We start from the raw sequence: 22497 nt of genomic DNA on the forward strand, positions 1-22497 counted from the left end.
TAAGTTAAATATAACGTTAAAAGTAAAATAACATTAATTAAATTAAATTACATAAAAACATTAATATAAACATTAAATTTAATTAAACTAATATTAATTAGAAAATATAAACTAAATTAAATTAATATAAACAAATATTAATTAATAATGTTAACAGTAAAATATAAACTAAAATAGTATTAATTATAAAATATAAATTAAATTAAACTAAATTAAATTAATATAAACTAATATTAGTTAAAATTAATTAATTTAGTTTATGTTTTATAATTTAATTAAGTTAAACAGTAAAATAAATATTAATTATTATTTTATAATTTAACTAATATTAATTAGTTTTTTTTTTTGTGTGCTAATAATAATGGGAATGAGTTCGCGCGCAAAACGGGGGAGAGGGAGGCCACCAAGAGTGGCGCCGTCGATTCCGGAGAGCCAACCGCCACCACCGTCACCGGTGACGGTAAACTCTGAACCAAAGCAACCGGAGAATCCTGTGCAGGCTGATGGAGTGGTAGAAGAAGGGGAAATTAGCGATATTGAAAGAGTGGTGGAAACCCTAAAACGGATCGATACCAGTGCGAAGCCGGTCCCAAAGGAGAATGAAGTTCGCAAACTTTGGGTTGATGTGATGGCGGAGAATCGGAATCCTGCTAAAGGATTATCGATGTAGTTCGTCGCTCCTAGCATTGTTGATGGAGGCATTGAGATTGAAATTGAAGACGGCGATATCGCCTCGGAGGTCAAATATTGGGAAAACGCCCTCATACTCTATGAGATGGGAGAGGATCTGAGTATGCATACGATGAAGAGTTTCATGGAGAAGGCATGGAATTTTATCAAACTACCTGAATTGTATTATCACGATGAAGGCTATTTCATTATCAGATTCCAATCCCAATCTGATCTGGATGCTGTATTGATGAAAGGGCCTTACACCCTACGTAATATACCACTGATGATCAAGGAATGGAAGCCAGACTTTAACCTGAAGAGAGATATGCTACGCACCATTCCGCTATGGGTGAAGCTGCCTAGACTCCCTCTACACCTATGGGGAGCTAAGAGTCTGAGTAAAATTGGAAGTGCTTTGGGAGTGCCTCTTGTCACAGATGAATGCACGGCTAGTAAATTGCGTGTGTCCTATGCGCGCATTTTGGTTGAGGTCGACATAACAAAAGAATTGATTAAAGAGATTGCTATTAAAGATTGTGAAGGAAGGAAACTGATGCAGCCAGTGGAGTATGAGTGGAAACCACTGTATTGTGATAGATGTAAGAGCATTGGGCATAGATGCAAAGATGTTGTGAAGAAACAATGGATTCCTAAAGGGAAATCACCTGAAACTACACCTAATGACTTGCTACAGGGCACTACAGAAGAGCTACCAACACTTGAGAAGAATAGTATAGGCTCATCTCCAGTTGAGAAGCCAGAACAACCTGCAATGGGGGCTGAGGCTGCAGCTTGGATTGAGGCCAGATCAACCATAAAAGATAGAGGTAAACAAATTCTGACTAGCTCAAGCTCTGATATTAACTGTTCCAATGGCTTTGAGGCACTAGGGGTTTTGAATGACCTTATAGTGACCTTAGATAGAGGCCCATGTTAGTCTCATGGAATGTAAGGGGACTCAATAAGTCAGGAAAATTAAAAGAGATTAGTTCCCGTCTCAATTTACTTAAGCCTGACATTTTGATCTTAATTGAAACTAGAGTAAAGATGGGTAAAGCAAAGCAGGTTAGAGATAAACTCAATGTGTATGATTGTTATGTGGATAATTACCAATACCATGATAATGGAAGAATCTGGATTTCCTGGAATGATAGAATTGTTGATGTGAGAGTTATTCAAAGCACTGATCAGTATATTCACTGTGGGATTTTTGATACCAAGGGAATGTTCCAATACTGGCTCACTGCTATCTATGGGAAGAATCAACTTGAGCATAGGAAAGTACTTTGGAAGGCTATTGCTAACCTGCAACCAAATAATACTGATCCCTGGTGCCTTATGGGGGATTTTAATAATGTTTTGAGGGCTCAGGATCGTATAGGGGGCAGATTAGTCACTGATGCTGAATGTACAGATTTATTGGACATGATGACTTATGCTGGGCTCACTGAGATGGATGGATGTGGGGACTATTATACTTGGTGTAATAGACACTCCACTGATACTATCTATTCTAGGATAGATAGGCTCATTGGTAATGTGGCATGGTTCAAGAAATACAATGACTGCAACTTGCGAATTTTGGCCCCTAGTGTATCAGACCATGCTCTGCTGCATGTGGTTAATGACTCCCAGAAAATGGCCAAGAAGAGAAGGTTCAAATTCTACAATTGTTTGAGTGATATAGCTGGTTATGAGGAGATAGTCCAGCAGAGCTGGAACGAACCCCTGACTGGCAGTCCCATGTATATTTTATGGAGGAAATTATAGAGACTCAAACCTCAATTAATGAGTCTAGGCAAAAACATCCCTAATCTGAAGCAGAATTTGCAGAATGCTAGGAGTGATTTGGAGCAAGCACAGCTGGACTTAAGCAAGAATAAGATGGATAAGAATCTCTTAGGCCGAGTTAAACGTTGTACTGAAGAGTTGATCAATCTGCAGGCTTTGGAGGACAAAATTTTATTACAGAAATCCAAAATTACTTGGATTAGGATGAATGATGAGAACAATGCCTTTTTTTCATGCATCAGTAAAGGCCAAGCATAAAAAGCAAAGTATTAGAATGCTCAAGAAAGAGGATGGGAATTATATCACTGACCAAGAGGCTATTAAGGAGGAGGTTGTGAATTTCTATAAAAGCCTTATGGGGACCAGAGCTAGAAGATTGAAAATGGTGGATATTGAGGCTTTGAGAGATGGGAAGCAATTCACCACTGAGCAAGGTGAATTTCTGACTAGGGTGGTTACTGAAGAGGAGATTTGGAAAGCATTGCAGGGTATTGGAGACAATAAAGCACCAGGGCTTGATGGCTATAATGCCAAATTATTCAAAGTAAGCTGGAGTATTGTCAAGAGGGATGTTATAGCAGCAGTACAAGAATTCTTTACTAAAGGCAAGCTTTTCAGAGCATTCAACAGCACTGTTGTAACTTTAATTCCCAAGCATGATCAGGATAATGAGGTAAAGGATTTTAGACCCATTGCTGGGTGCACTACTGTGTACAAAATCATATCTAAAATCCTAACAAGTAAATTGGGGAGTATATTACATGAAGTCATACATCATAGCCAAGCTGCATTCTTGAAAGGGCTGGTGATACACAACCATATATTGTTGGCTTTTGAGTTGATGAAAGGTTACAGTAGGAGAGGTGGTACCCCTAGATGCATGCTGCAAATTGATTTGCAAAAAGCATATGACATGGTGGACTGGGCCTCTTTGCAAACTGTTATGGCAGAGTTGGGTATACCTGAGAAGTTTATCAATTGGATCATGCTTGGTACTACTACAGTCACTTATAGATTCAATGTTAATGGTGAATACACTGAGATATTAGAAGCTAAGAGAGGCATAAGACAGGGTGATCCCATCTCCCCCCTCTTGTTTGTGATTATGATGGAGTACCTTAACAGGGTGCTGGCCAAGATGTCTAAGAACCCAGATTTTAAGTTTCATAGCAAGTGTAATAAGTTGAACATCACTCACCTCTCATTTGCAGATGATGTGCTTCTGTTCAGTAGAGGAGATCATTCTATTGATATTATGCTTGATGCTTTTAACACTTTCTCTGATTCCACAAGTCTCATTATGAACCCTAAGAAATGCAAGGCTTTCTTTGGAGGGATGGATAATGATACCAAGATGACAGTGTTGCAACAAACTGGTTTCATTGAAGGTCAATTCCCTATAAGGTATCTGGGCATTCCCTTGGCTAGCAAGAGACTTAATATACATCATTACCTACCACTCATTGACAGGATTGTGAGCAGAATTAGACATTGGACTGCCAATCTTCTCAGCATTGCAGGTAGAATTCAATTGGTGAAGTGCATTGTGGTTGCCATAGCACAGTACTGGATGCACTGTCTACCTCTACCTAAGGCTGTTATCAAGAGAGTGGACTCGATCTGTAGAACATTCATCTGGGCAGGCAAAGCTATCCCAACAAAAAAGAGCCCTGTAGCTTGGAACCAGGTTTGTAAACCTATGAAAGAAGGTGGTCTGAACATCCTTAATCTGCATATCTGGAATTTGGTGGCTTTGCTTAAAAACCTGTGGACCATTTGCATGAAAGGAGATAATCTTTGGGTGAAATGGGTGCACACATTCTTCTTGAAGGGTAAGGATCCCATGACTGAGCTGCAGACTACAAATTGCACCTGGATTCTGAAGCACATATTAGACAGCAAACTTGAAGTCCCTAATATCCTACCAATCTGGAATCAGATGAAAAATCAGGGGGTATTCCATATGACAAAGGTGTATAATGCTCTTATTGGTGTGACTGCTACGACTGACTGGTATCATGTGATGTGCCATAATTTTGCGAGGCCCCGAGCAAAAGTTATTCTTTGGCTTGCCTTCCAAAATAGATTGCCGACGAAGCAACGACTTTTCAAGTTAGGATTCTTACAGCATCAACATTGTGAGCTCTGTGATGGGGAGGATGAAAGTATTGACCACTTGTTATTCTCTTGCCCCCATACTGTTGGAATATGGTCTGCTATGTTACACTGGTTGGACATTAGGGATAGCTTCAATCTGAACTTCAATTGGATCAAGAGGAGAACTAAAGGCAAAGGTATTAGGCTGAGACTGCTCAAAGCTGTAACTGCTGAGGTGATCTATAGCATTTGGTTGTACAGAAATCAAAGAATATTTGGTAATACGGGAAAGCATAATGACATAGATAGTATAGTTAGAAGCATACAAGATACTATTGTATATAGAGGGTGGATGAAACCCATCTATAGGGAGCATTTAGTTAATCTCATTATGTAATTAGATACTCATTTATATGGCTTTGGCCTTGCTTGTATTTGTCTCTTTGAAATAATACCATCTTTTATTTCAAAAAAAATTTATTAACTAATAATATTAATATTAATTAATAATGTAAACATTAACTATTAATCTTAATAACGTAAAATGAGGAGGGACAAAAAAAACTCATAATACTATTTTGTGCCACATCAACGTATTAATCTTAATAAATATTAACTAATAACTAATAATTATTAACTAATAATACTATTTTGTGCCACATCAACTTTCTCAATTGCCAGATAGACCAAAATGAGGAGGGACCAAAAAAAACTCAGTCAAAGTTTAATAGAGGGACCAAAAAATTGGATAATTAAATAGGTGGACTAAAAATTTTAAAAAAATATAATAAGGGGACTAAAAATGCATTTAAGCCTAATAATAAATTAAAAAAAAAGTTGCCACATCAGATTTTTTGATGATGTGGCTGGCTAAAGGTCCAAGTTGAAACTTTTAAAATTTGTTAAGGTAATAATTGCAACTTTTTTTTTTGGCATGAGGATTTTTCAAAAACACCCCATATGGCAGGGGTGAAAATAGGTATTAACCCTTATTTTCATTCACCTTTTCAATTACTTTACCATTCAAAACCTTTCTATGCCACTGTAAAAGTGTTTGATTACCTAGTTTTTTCTTGTATCCCAAAAAAATATTCATAATTCTAGAAAGTTTGTTTATTTAAGAATTAAAGGTAACATTCTACATGACCTTCATAATAAAAAAATTCATCTCTAAGGACACCATTTTTAAAATAAAATATTTATCCTTACCACTTTCCTTCAACACATTCTAGCACCACCCTTTAATCTCCCTCCATCATAATAATCGTAACATTCTAAACTCCCAAATTTATATTTAAATAATCACTTCATAATTTAAGGTGTCATGATGCTAACCCTTCCTCCATTCAAAAATATTTAACAACATACAATAGAATTTTAAAAAACATATAACACATGTCATCACACGTTCGCCATACATTAGGCTCATTGCGGCAGAATCATCATTAAATCAAGTAATAACATCAAATATGAAATCCAAAAATTTAGTCGCATAAAGGTTTAACTTTAATAATAAATTAAAACATAGTTGTATTGATCAACTTTCAACAACTTCAAAACTTCAATAAACATGGTATTAAACTTCGACAAATCATAATAAGCAAAAAATATATATTCGCAACCCTGATGTTACTTAATCAGAGCATAACTTCTAGAACATAACAAAACTAAACGAAAATAACTCCAACGAGCTATCTTCCATTCACAACAACTTCTAATCATGGTTATCTACAAGATATCCATCGTAGACAACGTTAAAACAAAAGGGAGGTGAGAATTCACTTCAATAAATAAAATGGTATAAAATGCAAGGTAGAATACAAACATCTACACATATTCCACATCAATCACATAATATATTCTCACACCCAACTTAACATTTTACACAATCACGCATATAACTTATCTATGCAATGCGACTCATGATAACAACTCGACTCATGTGCATGTGGTACCGTTTATAGACAACACGTGTCCATCTTGCTTCCTTATCCCAACCATAAGATTAGACTCCCTCTTGGAACCAGAGCACTCTAAAACTGCTACCATCACTATAGGTAACACTTCATTGGTTCCCACTGGAATCAGCTACCCGCTTCTAATCCCCACCGTAGGACCATAGCACAACAAAACTAAACCAAAGTTCGTACACCGAGAATGCATAACTCAATAACTTGCACTTAAATACATGTACATATGGCCCCACTTCTAATTGTGCACAACACCAATAATACCGACAACATAATTATGATAGGCAAACATATCAACAGACAACAACATTTAATCACGACAAATATCACCATAACATTCATTGTTTGCACCACACAACATAACAATCATAGACACCAAACAGTACCCAACAACACCTCGAATCATCATACAAGAAAAAGGTGGAATCACGATTCAATTCTATGCACCGGAGCTAATTACGTTTGTTCTGGGTGCATGACGGGTCACCCGTCACATTGATGACGCCCGTCATCGACTCAAGACATCAAATTGTCACTTGTGTGACAACCGACTCCACAAACTAATCCCGAGGTCTATGACGACCTGTCCGTCAGGACAATGATACCTGTCATCAGTCCAAAGCGCACGGCGACCTAACCGTCACGCTCGTGACAACCGTCACGCTTGTGACGCCTGTCAGTAATCTGCAGATGGCATAATTCCTCTTCTGCTATGGAGTTTAACGCAAAACTCCGATGGTCCACTCCTAGTATATAAACTCGACCCAAAATAGTACATACACATCATAAACACATTTATATCCTATTATTACATCAAATTAACATCATTAATAGAATATTTTCATAATTCCACAAAGTCCTTATAACCTTGAAAATTCATCAATGGTGGAATTTCATCAATAACTCAAAATTGGATTCAACACACATCATAGTACACCAATTTTATCACCAACATCATCACATAACAGCAAATCATCATCAAATTACATAATTCATTCAAAAACCCATAATCCCCCTTACCTGATTCTCTTAGCAGCAGTGCAATTCCTAAGCCCTTGAGTATGGTTGTCTTTTTTCACCCAAACCTTGTTCTTCACTCTTCCTTTCTTTTCTCCCACTTCTAATTCATGTACTATCAAATACCTTTCTAAACCTAAGTTACCTCTTAATTTATATGATTGGGGTATTCTAATTAAATTATAATTCTCTCTTCCACTTACAAATATTCTTAATTCTTTCTCCCTCTAATTCTCTAACATGGTCCAACTCCTCATATTTCCGATTTTACTTAAATAAACCCACCAAAATAACTATTATTTAAATTATTTAAAATTTTAAATAAATTCTAAACAATTCTAATCAACTATACCACTTTCAATTCACTCTCTACACCTCTACCTCAAGAACATACACCTCTTTAATTCTTATTTATCTATTTAATACTACCCGATATTAAATATAAATATTAACAAACACACATAAATCACAAATAATTAAAATAAACTGATCTAACAAAAATCGGGGTGTTACAATAATGAATTATCCTTAGATTATTTAGACAATCATGCTCCGTCTCCTAGTTACCCCATCAATCCCACCCATGAACCTATTATCATACCCACATGAAATTACATTTAAAGTCAGTTTTATTTTATTTTGATGTTCTATCTAAATTTGATAGGTGTGTGTGTGTAATTTGATTAGTCGGGTATTTGTAATTCATTCTTAATATGTTTATAAGTTGATCATTTCATTTATTTGTTTAGGCATGTACCTTGAGACACACCTACATTTATAGGCTTTGAAATTTGATATAATTCAAAATATTGAGTATATCTTGAATCATAGGTTAGAATACTTAAATCAAGGTTTTTGTACAGCTTGATGATTCGAATTAAATGGTTACTTGGTAGTTCAAAATTTGGCCCTACCTCCTGATTCCAATTAGGAAAGTGTGTGATTCGAATCACAACATGTATCGACTCGAATCACATGTTATTTGATTAGAATAGTGGAAATCAAAATATTCTACAAAATGAATTATGATTTGAATCATGCGTTGTGTGACTCGAATCACGTATGTAAAACATGATTCAAATGAAAATAACAAATTCTCTACTTTACTACCTTCAATTCAAATCATTCTTTATTTTGATTCAAATTCTAACCTCATGATTTGACTCAAATCATATTGTGTTTCATCTTTACTTTTTATGCCTTATCTCTAGCACATCTTTAAACCTTTTCTGGCCCTTTTGACCTAGGTTTGTAAGTTTTGTTTTATGACAAGTTGTTGTTCAAAATCATTTAAGGTAAGAATCAGTTAGTTGGTCAATTTAATAAGAGTGATTAGACCCAGGATATTCACTGAGAACCAATGGTCTATTTTTGCCAAGAATCTTGAGAGAAACCATGCAAGTTTCTTCATTCACAAAAACACTATCTCCTTGATTCAACCTTGTGAAAAAATTCCTAGAGTATTGAGATTGTGAGAATTTGTAGCTTGTCATGTGAGATTCTTTCGATACTTTCAATCATCTTCAACCTTATACCAATAATTCGTTGGTATGGTGCTCAACTCTAATGATTGAGTGTGAGAGGTAGATTCAAGATACATTTAAAAATCTACAGTTTTTTGTGAAGTTTTATTGTGTGTATCTGGAGAAAGGATCACTTCTTGTTCAAAGTATTGTTTAGTGTTTTTCAAGCCTGAGAAAACCTTCCCAATACTTCTTGGAAGACTTTTATGGATCTAAGGAAAGGTTTTCCAGTAGTGAAATATTTGAGATACAAAAGTCAACTAATTATTTTACATGTATTTGTTTGTGTATATGATTTAATCCTTGTAGGTAAAAACTTTTCAAACATCAATGTTATTAAGTGAATACTGGACAAACCATTAAGTATAAAAGACTTAGGTAATCTTAAATATTTCTTGAATTTTAGATTTCTAGGTATTGTAGGGGCATGACTCTTTGTATGTACAAATAAAATTCTTCAACCTGTAAGGTTTCTAGCAGTCAAACCTGCTTCTATCCCCCAATGAATCTTGGCCTCAAACAAGACATTGATAATGATCTCCCTTTACATGACCCAACACAATTCAAGAGCCTCATAGTTAAGCTTTTGTATATAACACATCCATGTCTTGATATCAGCTATTAAGTATGCAGGTAAAGTTACTATTTGTCAAAGCCAATAAACACTCATATGCCAATAGACTCCAAGAATTGGGTTGTAGATTTATTCACCAAGCCTCTTCATCTTGGCTCATTTTTTGCTTTGGTTTCCAAACTTGGAATGCTTGAGAGGAGGGGTTGATATTGCCACATATGTAGTTTTCATTTATTTATTTTGGACTTTCTCTATTTGGGTATTTTTGTAAAGTTTGTTAGAAATTTTTACTCTAACCAACTTTAGTCCATCAGAACTATTTACACCCTGAGCTCAACTTGTATTCTCTTAATAATTAAATGAATAATTCTTCAATATTATTCTTTATTTTTTTTATTCCATCATCATAAGAAAACAACTTTTGTTGTACAAGTGTCAATCATATCTTCTTTGTAGAAGTCGTTACTAGGTTCACATGAATCACTACTACAAATAATATATTTCGTGACAAAGTTTTCACTTCGACCAACCTATAAACGAGGTATATGTCCTGGGAACGCCATGACTAATTTTAAATATAAAAAAATATTTACAACCTATACCCTTGGTTATTCCAAAAACCAAGGAAATATATATATATATATATATATATATATATATATATATATATATATATATATATATATATATATATATATATATATATAAAAGGGACCTTGCTTCGAATCCCAGATATTGCATATTCTGTTTTTTTTCTTCAATTGGCTTAGGGACCAAGTGTTATTATTTCTCAGTTAACGTCTTCCCTTTTTCTTTATTTATTTATTTTGAATTACGAAATTAATATTTTTAAATGCCTTTTTTTTTATTAATTTTTTAAAAATTTTATAATCCCTCATTTACTTTGCCCAACCGAAGAGTATCATCTTTTGCATAAGTTTTTTAGAATATATCACTTTTAATTTTTAATTAATATATTGCCTCGATTTTTTTCCAAACCCGGCGTGTAAGTTCTTTTACATGAATTTTTTAAAATATGGGGCTTTTCTATTTTTTAAAAAATTTTAATTAATATATTCCATCGGTTTTGTCCAAAATCTGACGTGTATGTTCTTTTGCATGAATACTTCACATAACAAGACTTTGACTTTTGCTTTCCCTATCAACACTCCTCGTTTCATCGTCATTCTCTTTAAAAAAAAAACCTATGTGATTTTCATCTTCATCGAAACTCAGATTACATCATCTCTTTTAACATCAACTCTTCCAACCTAACTTGTTGAAGCTTTGTTATCACGTTTTCGATGTGTAACTCACTTTATTTTGTGTTTGAGAAAATGGTGCCACTTACCACTGAGATGTTGATATAGATGTTGTTAATCTTGAAGTGTTAGTTTGAGAAAATGGTGTCACTGACTACTGAAATATTGATAACAATTTTATTTTTCTTGAATAGTGTTAGTTTGAATAAATGGTGTTACGTACTAACCACTGAGTAAATGGGTTTCCTGCTTGAAGTTTCTGAATTTCAATATCCAAATCTAGGGATTGTTTTCCGACCACATTTTAGACAAATATGAAGGTGTCTATCTGATGATGTGATTTGGTGTTATAATAGGCACGTCCAAATTTCAATCACGATTAACAATCACCAATGGAAGATAGATTAAAAATTGGTCTCATTTGTGCATAAGGCCAATCTTACTCTTGTGCTTGTGTGTTGAACCAAAAACTACTAAACATGTATTATGTAGTCTTGATTAATTACTTTGAATGTTAAATGCAGAGCACTAATCAAGAATGCAGGTTAAACAATCCAAATCTCCTGGCCCTTCTAACCCCCCATCAAAAAAACTCTGGAAACAGATTTGGAAAGCCCCTGTCAACAATAGGATAAGAAATTTCTTGTGGAGAGCTGCTAAAAACATCCTGCCAACTAAGGCCAATCTGAGGAAGAAAGGCATTAGCTTAGATCCTGTTTGTTCAGTCTGCAATAAAGGTATGGAAACTGTCAGCCACCTTTTCATGGAATGTGATTTTGTCAAAACAGCCCTGTTTTCTTCTAGGCTAAGTTACAGAATTCCTTCAGACATTGATTTCATTGACTGGCTGCTATCTATCCTTACTTGTGGTGACCTGTTCAGCACTCAATTAATTTGCACTATCCTGTACAAAACGTGGCTGGGAAGGAATCAAAAGCTTTATCAAAATAAGGTCACTGAACCGGTTCGGGCAGCTGAGGATGCAGTGGTAAGCATTGGGGAGTTTAGCAAATGGAATGTGCTTGAAAGAGGGAAAAGCAGGGAGATCACGAATCATGAGACGAATCAAAAGGACGCCGATTTCATTCATGTTGACGCCAGTTTTTCCTCTGAAGGTTTTTTGGCTATGGGGTGCGTTATCAAAGATCACTATTCTACTGTCTCGGTGGCAGCCTGTAGAAGAGAAGAGATTGCTGTTGACGTTGCACTTGGGGAGGCCCTGGCTGTTAGGTGGGGGCTGAGTTTGGCAAAAGATCTTAAGCTCGAGAGAATTGTGGTCAAGTCAGATGCAAAAACAGTTGTTGATTGCGTTAACGCGATCCAGAAGCTTGCAGTCCTAGAGCCTGTCATTTTTGATATTAGAACTCTTCTTAGTAGTTTCTGTTGCTCTTCTATTCTGTTCCATAGTAGATGTTGTAATGAGGAAGCGCATAATTTGGCAAGATTAGCGCGTTCTGTTGGATCTAGAACCTGGATTGGAGGTTATCCATCCATGGTTGATTATGCTGTTGTAGCTGATCCTGTTTCTTCTTAAATGAAACTATTTTACCATCAAAAAAAAAAAAAAAAAGAATGCCACTTGATTTTAGTTCCCCTCCGCATTAGAAGGATCTTATTAGGTGCAAGTGTGTTTACAACCTCAACCTTAGGAGTATTTAAATCCAAACCAATTCAAATAAAAACCGCAAACCGATTTTAAAAAAATCGAAATTTATTAAATGTGTTTGAATGTCATTTTGTGAGAACCGCATGGTTCGCATCAAATTTCGGATTGATTTTTCAAAATCGATCCAAATCAAACCGAACCGCATGTATATATTTTTTACTTATTTATTTTTTGATAGTATGATATGTTACATAAATTTATTATTATATTATAAATATTTTTTAATATTATATATTACTTAGTTTAATTTATTTATTTTTATAATTTCATTTATTATAAACGATCATTCTCATTTTATAATATTAAATTTTAATATACTATATTTTATTAGTATTTTTATAATACTAATAAAAATATAATTTATAATTTGGATATTTAAAAATTGATCCAAATTAAACCGCATTAAATTGGATCGTATTAGATTTTTTTAACATATCATCCAAAACCAAACCGCGAGTGAATTTATCTTTGGATCGAATGAATTTTTGCCTTAAAATCGAACCAAATCAAACCGCAAACACCCTCAACTAGACTTCGGTGTCAAAAACTAAAAAAATGCTCTCCTACAGTTTGCATTCTCTTCTAACAAATGTTATATATTTACTCGAAAGATGCCACCACATAGACTATAAAATCACCAATGGTGTTATAACCCCACTCTCATCACTACTATAGTCACCATCATCAACTCAGTTGTTTCTTTGAATGAGTAAGCTAATCTGGACTACTTGGATATTGATGTCAAAGGTCAAGCAAATGATTCTCTTCTTCTCTCTCAAGGCAAATGTACTGAAATTCTCTGATCAAAATTAAGGGTGTGCATGGTTCTAAATCCAATCCGAATTGAATCATATATATGGTTCGGTTTAATTCTTAGAACTATTTATATAAAACCGGTATATGTTTTTAAAATCAGTTTATATTTAGATTAGTTTGGTTTAAAACCGATTTCTATCAAAAATTGGTTTTTAATTTGGAACAGTTCTAAAACCGGTTTTATCAAAATTAATTATATCATAATTACTTTTCTGTAATTTACAAATTAAACCATTTATCTAAAAATCAATTTATCTGTTAAATAGTTTCAAACCTATTCATAACAAGTTTTTACTAAAAATTATGTTTTTTAGTTTAAAGTTAGTTGCTATTAAAAATTAATTTTCTGTAATATTTATATTTAAGGAACGAGATTTATTCATTTATGAGTACTTCAATGAAACGGAATGCTCTGTGTTAAGGAATTACGATGGAAAGTGAAATAGATTTTGAGCGTGAAATTGCAAAAGATTTTCTTAAAAAAAAACAAAATGTTAATGAAACACTGTGAAGAACATGAAACCAGTGTAAATGAAGTTAACCATTTTAGAATTGGTTCTTTATAATGGGTATCAGTCTTATTTTGGTTCAATAAAATGGATCTAGGTCGGTTTTTAACCAAAATGGTTTGGGCTTTTAAAATAGGTGCATCAAATTTTTTAAACTAGTTTATATAAACTGGTTTTTTTGCACACCCCTGTAATCAAAACTATATAAAGAAGGCTTATCATCTTCCCACTCCCATGATTGGTGGTCTTCACAGATCCTACCATGTATAGATAGGTTTGTAGTTGCTGTACTCCAATATGTCGTTAATTGTGGGAGGGAATATCACTCACAATGTATAAAAACCTTACAAACTGGTTGACCTGTGTTGTACTTGTAATTGAATTCATTCAATCAAAAGTTAAAAGAAAACTGAGCATTCAGTTCCAAAAAGTTTTCATCTATGCAAAATCACAAATTTGGATTCTCATGGAAACAGCTTATATTCTAATAAGTATTTAAGATATATTTGAAAAATGCAAATTGTCTAATATGCAAGGACTCCAAATCCAACAAATGAGAGCAAGGACACTAATCCCTATTGGAGATTTGGAAAAATCATCCCTACCCCGATATATCCAAAGAAAATTAACTGAGGTGCCACAAATTTTAGTATTATACAAAACAAAAACGCGGCGCAAAATTCTAAATCTGTAACTACAAACATTTGTACTGGTTAAGAATAAAAAATATAACAAGGCTGCAAATCTACAAACTCTAGGAAACAGACAAAGGGAAATCTAAATAGTTTTACGAAAATAACCAGTTTCTCAACAATCCTTGGAAGCCGAAGGATTTTCATCTGATGAAGCAGTATCTTTGGGGCAGGGAGATGTAGATGCTCTCATTTTCAAGTCACCTGACTGTTGTTGCTGTTGCTGTTGTTCCTGCTGCTGGTGCTGCTGCTGCATTTGATGCTGCTGTATTTGCTGTTGATGTTGTTGAAATTGATGCTGAAATTGATGCTGCTGCTTCTGAGGATGAATCTGGAGCTGTTGAAACTGTTGTGCAGCTAAAAGAGTGTGCATGGCATGATTGTTATTATTATTATTTGGATAGAACTGCTGTCCCCCTCCAAAAGAAGCAAAGTTCATCATAGGTCCTCCATTTGGTGGTATAGCTTGCCCAGTCAGTACTTTCAAATGCTGAATTTCCTCTTTTAACGCATCATTTAAAGCTACAAGGACAAAAGTAAAGGTGAATTAGCTTTCATAATATTAATAGTGCTGAGATCAAGATGAACTTATCCACCTTGCATTTACTCGCATGTTTGCACATTAAAAGCCATTAAACTGAAAACCAACCCAACAATAAAATTCTGCAGCCAGCCTCACACTAGCTATGCACTTTCACCTAACACAAATATACCAATCTATCGAGAATATCTGACTAATATCTTATATCATACTGGATGTTGAAAGGAATTACATATAATATTGCATAAAATAGTCCTCTGATCAATATGTTTCAGAGATAGTTAGAGTTAGCAAGAGAAGCAACTAAAACAGCAGAGCACTAGGTTCAGAAACATTTAAAATGGCACGGGCTTACCATCCTGCAAGTGAACTTGTTGCTCCATGGTTTGCAACCGCAGCTTCAGCTCACTGTTCTCAGAATTCAGTCCGTTTGTATCTCTCTGCTCATAATAGACCAAAATATGTTTAATATAGTCATCCTACTAGAATTTTAATCAGAAGGTGATATAGTAATTCAAAATAGCAAAGCAATCAGCATCTTAATAACAAGCACAAACGTCAATACCTGCAAGAGAGTTAATTGTGCAGACAAAGATGTTGCTTCTGTTTGCAGTGTCTGCACTTTCCTTTCAAGCTCAGCAATGTATCGCATCTTCCTCTCTTTTGACCTCGCAGCAGACTGCCTATTTGCCCATATCCTATTACACACAATTGTAAGCGGTGTGTGTCAACGTTAGGAAGTTTGTCTTCCCAAAACCATAAAAGAGATAGAAAAAAACAACATAATATAGTTTGTACACCCTCCACTTTTCAAGTGCAGGAGAAAAAATAAAATTAGGCTTAGGGGATAAAGCTAGATATTGATTCGCTAGAATTCGCAACAAAAAGATGTAGAGTTTGCCCACTATCGGGGGGCCGTTCTATCCAAGCAGCATTTCATCAATACACGCTGCAATGTGGGCAGAGTATCAAAAAGCCGGATAAAGGAATTTTCTGGATCAGTAAAAGCCACAACCTAAACAACAGCTTTTCAAAGTAACTGTCGCTCAAGTACTACCAAAACAATGTTAGAGTAACTCCAATTAGTGTTATTCTCAATGAAATGTCAACATTCACTTTCTAGTAAAATTAATGCAACCTGGTGCTATAGAGCTACTTCCATAAGGAAGAGTTGGACCCATTATTTATGGGTTTATTATTGTAGAAAGCCTTATCTAGCATTCGCAAAACATTTGCGACAGACTGATTTAACAACTCGATCAGTGACTTTCTAGACATACTGCAGCAACTACAAATTTTTCTTAGTAAGCTTACAATTTTTTAAGCACCCCTATCTATCACTATTCATTTCAATACATTGAGCCTAAATATTTAATTATGCCTTCCATTACTTTCTAGTCTTTTCTCAAAGATAAGTCATAAGTAACTATTAAACATAACGGGATACTTAATGTCATGTTAATGTTATCAAAATCGAGATCTTGAATAAGATTGGGAAGGGATAGCAGCAAGATCACAGCATATTGAATTGCAACTAGAATCGTAAGAATCTACTAAAATAAATAATTACCTAGGATTGGAGGGGGATCGCACAAGGTAAAATCGCATGATCGCAGATGGTAAGATCGCAAGATCGCAGATGGTAAGATCGCAACCAAAATAAAATAAAAAAAAATCGCGCACATTACATAAAATAAATTAAGCCTTTTCCATTAAAATATAGCTGATTTAAGGAAAGAAAAAGGTATTGTATAGTTATGGAATATTTTAAATTAATTCATCGTCATTTTACATAATTTATTGTTGGGCCTTCATCAAAAAAACAGCCCAAGCCTATGTTAATATAGTACAGAACACAACCGTAAAGGAATAATACCTAATGAGTTGGACCTAAAGTAGCCGAATACCCTTCTGCCTTCTCTCAACAGAAACGTAACCCTAAATTTCTTTTGTCCCCAGCAGCCTACCAACATCAAGAGCAATGCTGCCATCGTTCTTCTCGTCTTTCTTCTTCCTCTTCCAGAGAGGGCAAGGACATGATCCCAAATGACAACCAGGCACTGTGGGATGTTGGGAAAAAGATGGTTGTTTATAGAGAGGTGACTGTACAGAGAGATCTGCGAGAGGAGGAAGACAAAATTGCAAGACCCGAGCACGGCCTGCAAATGGGTTTTTTCTGAAAACAGCAGAAGGACGCGATCTCACCAGTTCTGTGAGATTTTTCACAATCTCACTGTGATCACAGAAATGTAGAATTCTGCTTAAGATCGGGATCGACAGGCTTGCGTAAAGTCGGGAATCACAGGATCTTGCGATTTAAATGGTGATTTTAACAACAATAGTTGTGTATGCACATAAATTTCAATCACAAGTAAAACAAAACCTTACAACGTTTAGTTAAAAACATACACATACAGCAGTGTTTTTTCTTGTGGTTCATGTTTTGTCATGCTTTCTTTTGTGTTTCTGAATTTCTTCAGGAATGCACATCTATATTATACATAGGTCTTCTAAAATCAATCTAGAGTTTCATCTAAGATTTTTTCTAACATAAATTTTTCTAAAATCCTATTCCGCCTTAAAGCTGCAGAATTTGCCAAAAATGCTTTAACCTCCATGCAGTGGATTTTGGGGACATGCGTATGAATTTGCTAAACATGTATATATACCACCTAATTTATTAATGTTAAATCAAGCACCAATAAATCATTCACCATAATATAACATGCCGAAGGAAGTATTGTGTTTGTGCTATGAAGAATTACTTAAAATTATTCAGAAACAGTAGGGTAAAAAATGAATTGTCCAGAAAGAATACCTTTTTGCACGCTTGGGGTCGATCAAGGCAAGTTCTGCAAGCTTTGCCGCTGACATTGCTTTCTTTGAATCAGCTGCAGACAAGTCTTCTGAACCCGAGACTAACATCTCAGGTTTGATGGTTGTTGACCCATCCATGGATTGGCTGTGCTGGTGTCTAATTCTAGGCCTTTCATTGGTACCAGCAGCAACATTTTCCCCAGAAGAAGTACCTGCTCCCGATGCCTGCCCTGCCGAAATCGGCCCCAAACCTGATCCCGCTCCAGCATTAAACTGCTCACCCATTTGAAACGTCGATGTTGCAGACGACGAATTGAACTTATCCATATCAAGGTACATCGACAGCAAGTCCTCCTCAGTATCATCCGAGAACGACGGTCCATCAGCACCACCAACCACACCAAGGTCACTATCAAAGCTAATATCATCAGGCAACGTCAGAATCTCCGAATGAGCACGCCTATGACCTCTATTCCTCGGAGGATTAACAGACATTCTGCTAATATCATGACTAAAACCACTAGAATCTGAACTAGTAGCAGGAGCAAGCGGCGGAAACGACGATGACGAAGGTTCCGATTTCACATTGAAACCACTCCCAGTAGATGAATAACCCGTAAAACGTCCCGACGGAGGCGGAAAACCACCGCCAAGACCCAAAGATTTCTCCTTATCCATACCAAATCCCTTAACCCTAAACAACCTTCCACAATCTCAAACCTAATCCAGTTCAATCACTTCAAAACCCTAGTAACAAATCAACACATTCAAAAAAAAACTAAATCAATTTCAAACAACTATATAGATATATTCCCTATTCCAATCCAACTCATTGCATAACAAATAAAAATAGCATGCATAAATTGAAAAGATAAGAAGACAAAAATCAATTCCATTGTTGAAATTTGAAATGATTGTGAGTAACAAGAGCGTAAAGTTGAAGTCGGAAGGAGTGAAAAAAAATTTACCTTTGCGCGTAGATCAGCGAAGATCGGAGGAGAGAAAGAAAACCCTAGAAATGAAATTGGAAATGGGAGAGAAAGTGGAGATCTGAGAGAAAGAAGAGAGAGAAAATAAAAAAGCGAAGCTTATAACTCAAGACATCATTCTCTCGTCAATGAATCAACCCAGACAAACACAGACACATGTATTGTATTCTACGGTATATGTTTTAAAACATTTATCTACAACTACTACTACTCAATCCAAGTGTCCTAAGAAAATTATTGTTTAATCACCCTTCTAGTTTTAAGTTTAGCAATTTTCCCTCTAAATCCTCTAAAATTATTATTTCATTCCATAATTTTTTTTCTAACTTTTTGTGATATGATATTATCTAAAGATTAATTTGATGACCAATATGTTAATCCATCAAATCATTTTTAGTGGAGTATACATGAAAATGAATCCACTTCATTTGAAAAGAAAACATACATCCACGTTATTTTTGACTGTTGGATCAAGACAAAATGGTTCGATAAAATACATATTTTGTTTTTGTTTTATAATTTTAAATATCAAACAACTAATAATATTCTAAATGTATGAATGTGTGATTATCATCTGCAAAGAAACTCGGTCCATTATATATCAGATTTACGATCCATTTAACTTGTGATTCATGGTAGGGCTATACGATTAAATCTAATTCTTCCACGACCCATATTTTCAAAGAAACGACGATTTATCTTTTTGACTAGATTAGTCTCAATGAACTTTACTAATCATAATCATCAATGGTTTTTTTAAGGTCATTTAATAACTGGTTAAAATACTAAATGAATAATCACATTAATCTTCAAGGATCTGTGTTATCATCTTCATGAATAATCATATTATTAAAGTTCTATAATAACTATAAAGCTAAATGTATAAACTAATGGTGAACAAATACTATGATAAAGCGATTAAGTCCCTCCTTTGAATCCTTTGCAATTTTCTTGTGGTTAACCCTGCCTTTATTATACAGTGAATCTTCTTATATCACAACTATTTACAAAACATGATTACTTAATAGATCCATCGCCAAGTAATAGAATTCGTCTGATGAGACCACTCATCATTCTTGAGAGATTATAATCGCAACTGACAAAAAATTTATAGCGCAAAAAATACCTATTGTCACGACCAGTTGTCTAACAATCATAACAAACTCACAATGTTATTTAATTCCAATATGCATATCTACAGTTAGTTCTCTTTGCTATCTAGAATGATTTTCTAAATTCTGTAGACAGTGCAAAAACATTAAAATTAAAAATATATTGAATAATTATAAGAAGATGTTCATTACATAGAGTAAATTTACACAAATCATATGAATAACATTATTGGGGGCAAATTCATTTAAATGGAGGTTAATTTGAAGGAATTTAGTCACTCATCATGAAGTAATTCACGAGAATTATAATAGTAAAGAGAAGAATAACCATACCGACGATTTGGAATGATTATCTAATGATGTCGTGTGTTTTCTCTTCTCCCATGCTTCAAAATAAGAATTTCTATTATAAAATTATGAAACCTTGGAACCAAAATTGTCTAACGAAATTGAATAGTTGAAACATTTATCATCCTTCTCGTTATATAAATATTGTAATGGACTTATAGGATTGAGAGAATAGCCCAATGATAACAATTCATCATTGTTTCTATGTTAGAAATTTACTCGCTATTTTCATCTGTTTAAAGTTAGACATCGACTTTTTCACAAAAGTTTTAGCCATGGAAGTTAGCTTTCATTTTTTGTTGTTTCACTTAAATCGGACTTACAAAACTTTAAATATGATCAAATTAATGCACATAGGTAAAATTCACATGGAAGTTTGTGATTGTAAAGTGCGCATTGCACATAGTTTTCTCTCTTTTGTAATTCTTTTCTCTTTTTATTTTGTTTCACATATGCTAGTTCTCTCCTTGATTTGTTATCATAACTTTACGGTAAAATATTGAAGAACTTGTCTATTTAGAAAGATTTGACTTGAATTGATCTTTTCCACAATTCTTCATAATCTTTATTAATTCCTACAAGAACATAAACAAATTAAAAGTAAAAATCACTAAAAAGGAAAAAAAAAATCATATTAAAAATGTGTTATGACAAAGATGAGAAGTTTGAAATTTGAGTTTTTCCTATGTCTTCAAAGAAAAAGTTTGAAATTTGAGATTTAATAAAAAAAAAACACGAGAAGTTACTAGCTTCGATTATGATGTCTAAGTTTGACACCACTTACCAGAGCACCTCCATCATATTGCTTAAGTTCTACTTTCCTTCTCATACCTCGAGATGGATAATTCAAAATACTTGAGTTTTTCCTATGTCTTCAAAGAAAAAGTTTGAAATTTGAGATTTAATAAAAAAAACATCAGAAGTCACCTGCTTTGATTACAATGTTGTCAATACTTACCAGAGTACCTCCATCATATTGCTTAAGTTCTACTTTCATTCTCATTCCTCGAGATGGATAATTCAAAATACTTCAATACTTCTCAAAATTATTCAATTGTTATATTTTTTTTTCATAAATTCACTAAAATGATAATGATACACTCAATCAACATGTAAAGATCATTTTATCATAAGCTTCAAAAAAATTCAAATAATCTATCAAATCAATATTATCACACTCACTTTTGAAATCTTAAATTTTGTAAAGTTACTTACATTAAGGTGGGATAAATTAGGGAAAAGTGGGCTAATTGTTAAAATTGTAGACACTAAATTCTTTTGTCCATCCATTCTTTAAAGTTTTAGTTTCTTTTTCCACAATCAACACTTCAATAGATTGGTCCTAAGTTATTTGAGTCTCTCTTTTATGGGTACTCATTTGTTTTTCATTTTGCTTTCTATTGTTAAGCAAATGACTCTATATACAGGAGGGGGTGAATATTGTGATATTTTGATTCTAAAAAATTGATTTATAAAAACTCTTTCATTTTAAAAATCTATGTTAAAACAAAGATGAAGCAGTAAAATAATAAAAAAATATATATATAAATGAAGCAACAAAAAAAATAACAAAAAAAAAAGAGATAAGAGATAGAAAGATCTTACTAGAAAATTATCCTAGTTCAGTCTAAACCACTTGACCAACTACAGACCCCACGAGTTTTCTCTTGAGATATCCACTACAATAATCTTTGATATTTTTCACATGATCAGATCGAACCACCAAAAAAAGTTGAGCTTTTACACAAGGTTAAACGCATAGAAAGCATATTTCATATTAGGAGTAATTAGGTTCAAAAAGGAAACAAGCTTCATGTATTAACGAAAAAGGATTACAATAAATGAATAGCAAAACAAAAAGGCAAGCAGATAAAGCAAACATGAAAATACAACAAGACAAAAAAAGACCAACGGATAAAGCAAACATGAAAATATCACCAGTAAACAGTCTAGGATGAACTAGTAATCAGGTGTTGGTTAAGTGCGTAGACATGAAGGCTACATGAGCAAACACTCGATAAAACATCTTGTTGTTATCTTGAGCGCTTGCATGGATGGTGGTGAGAAGCTATTTTATTGATGATCTTCATCTGCTTCACAA

General features: G+C 34.1%; 2 protein-coding genes across 2 annotated transcripts; one reads left to right on the forward strand and one right to left on the reverse strand.

The window, feature by feature from the left end:
• The first annotated feature begins 775 nt into the window (after window positions 1–775).
• LOC131621809 (uncharacterized) lies at window positions 776–1609 on the forward strand. Its single transcript, XM_058892846.1, has one exon. It carries the CDS (start codon window positions 776–778, stop codon window positions 1607–1609), a length of 834 nt encoding a protein of 277 aa, XP_058748829.1.
• Window positions 1610–14402: 12793 nt separating this feature from the next.
• LOC131621870 (probable transcription factor PosF21) lies at window positions 14403–19108 on the reverse strand. The gene is made up of 5 exons (XM_058892917.1): window positions 18916–19108; window positions 17949–18694; window positions 15696–15828; window positions 15486–15570; window positions 14403–15111 (listed from the first exon to the last, which is right to left on the reverse strand). The coding sequence occupies exons 2-5, from the start codon at window positions 18623–18625 to the stop codon at window positions 14705–14707; spliced, it is 1302 nt and encodes a 433-aa protein (XP_058748900.1). The 5' UTR covers window positions 18626–18694; window positions 18916–19108; the 3' UTR covers window positions 14403–14704.
• Window positions 19109–22497: the final 3389 nt, after the last annotated feature.

This window comes from Vicia villosa, unplaced genomic scaffold (assembly GCF_029867415.1).
Source record: "Vicia villosa cultivar HV-30 ecotype Madison, WI unplaced genomic scaffold, Vvil1.0 ctg.000011F_1_1, whole genome shotgun sequence".
Lineage (NCBI taxonomy): Eukaryota > Viridiplantae > Streptophyta > Magnoliopsida > Fabales > Fabaceae > Vicia > Vicia villosa.

Coding starts and splice junctions, on each gene's coding strand:
- LOC131621809 (XM_058892846.1), top strand. CDS start 776: ATGGGAGAGGATCTGAGTATGCATACGATGAAGAGTTTCATGGAGAAG.
- LOC131621870 (XM_058892917.1), bottom strand. CDS start 18,625: ATGGATAAGGAGAAATCTTTGGGTCTTGGCGGTGGTTTTCCGCCTCCG. Junction 15,571..15,695: donor CACAATTAACTCTCTTGCAG/GTATTGACGTTT, acceptor TATTATGAGCAG/AGAGATACAAACGGACTGAA. Junction 15,112..15,485: donor ACAAGTTCACTTGCAGGATG/GTAAGCCCGTGC, acceptor TTGTCCTTGTAG/CTTTAAATGATGCGTTAAAA.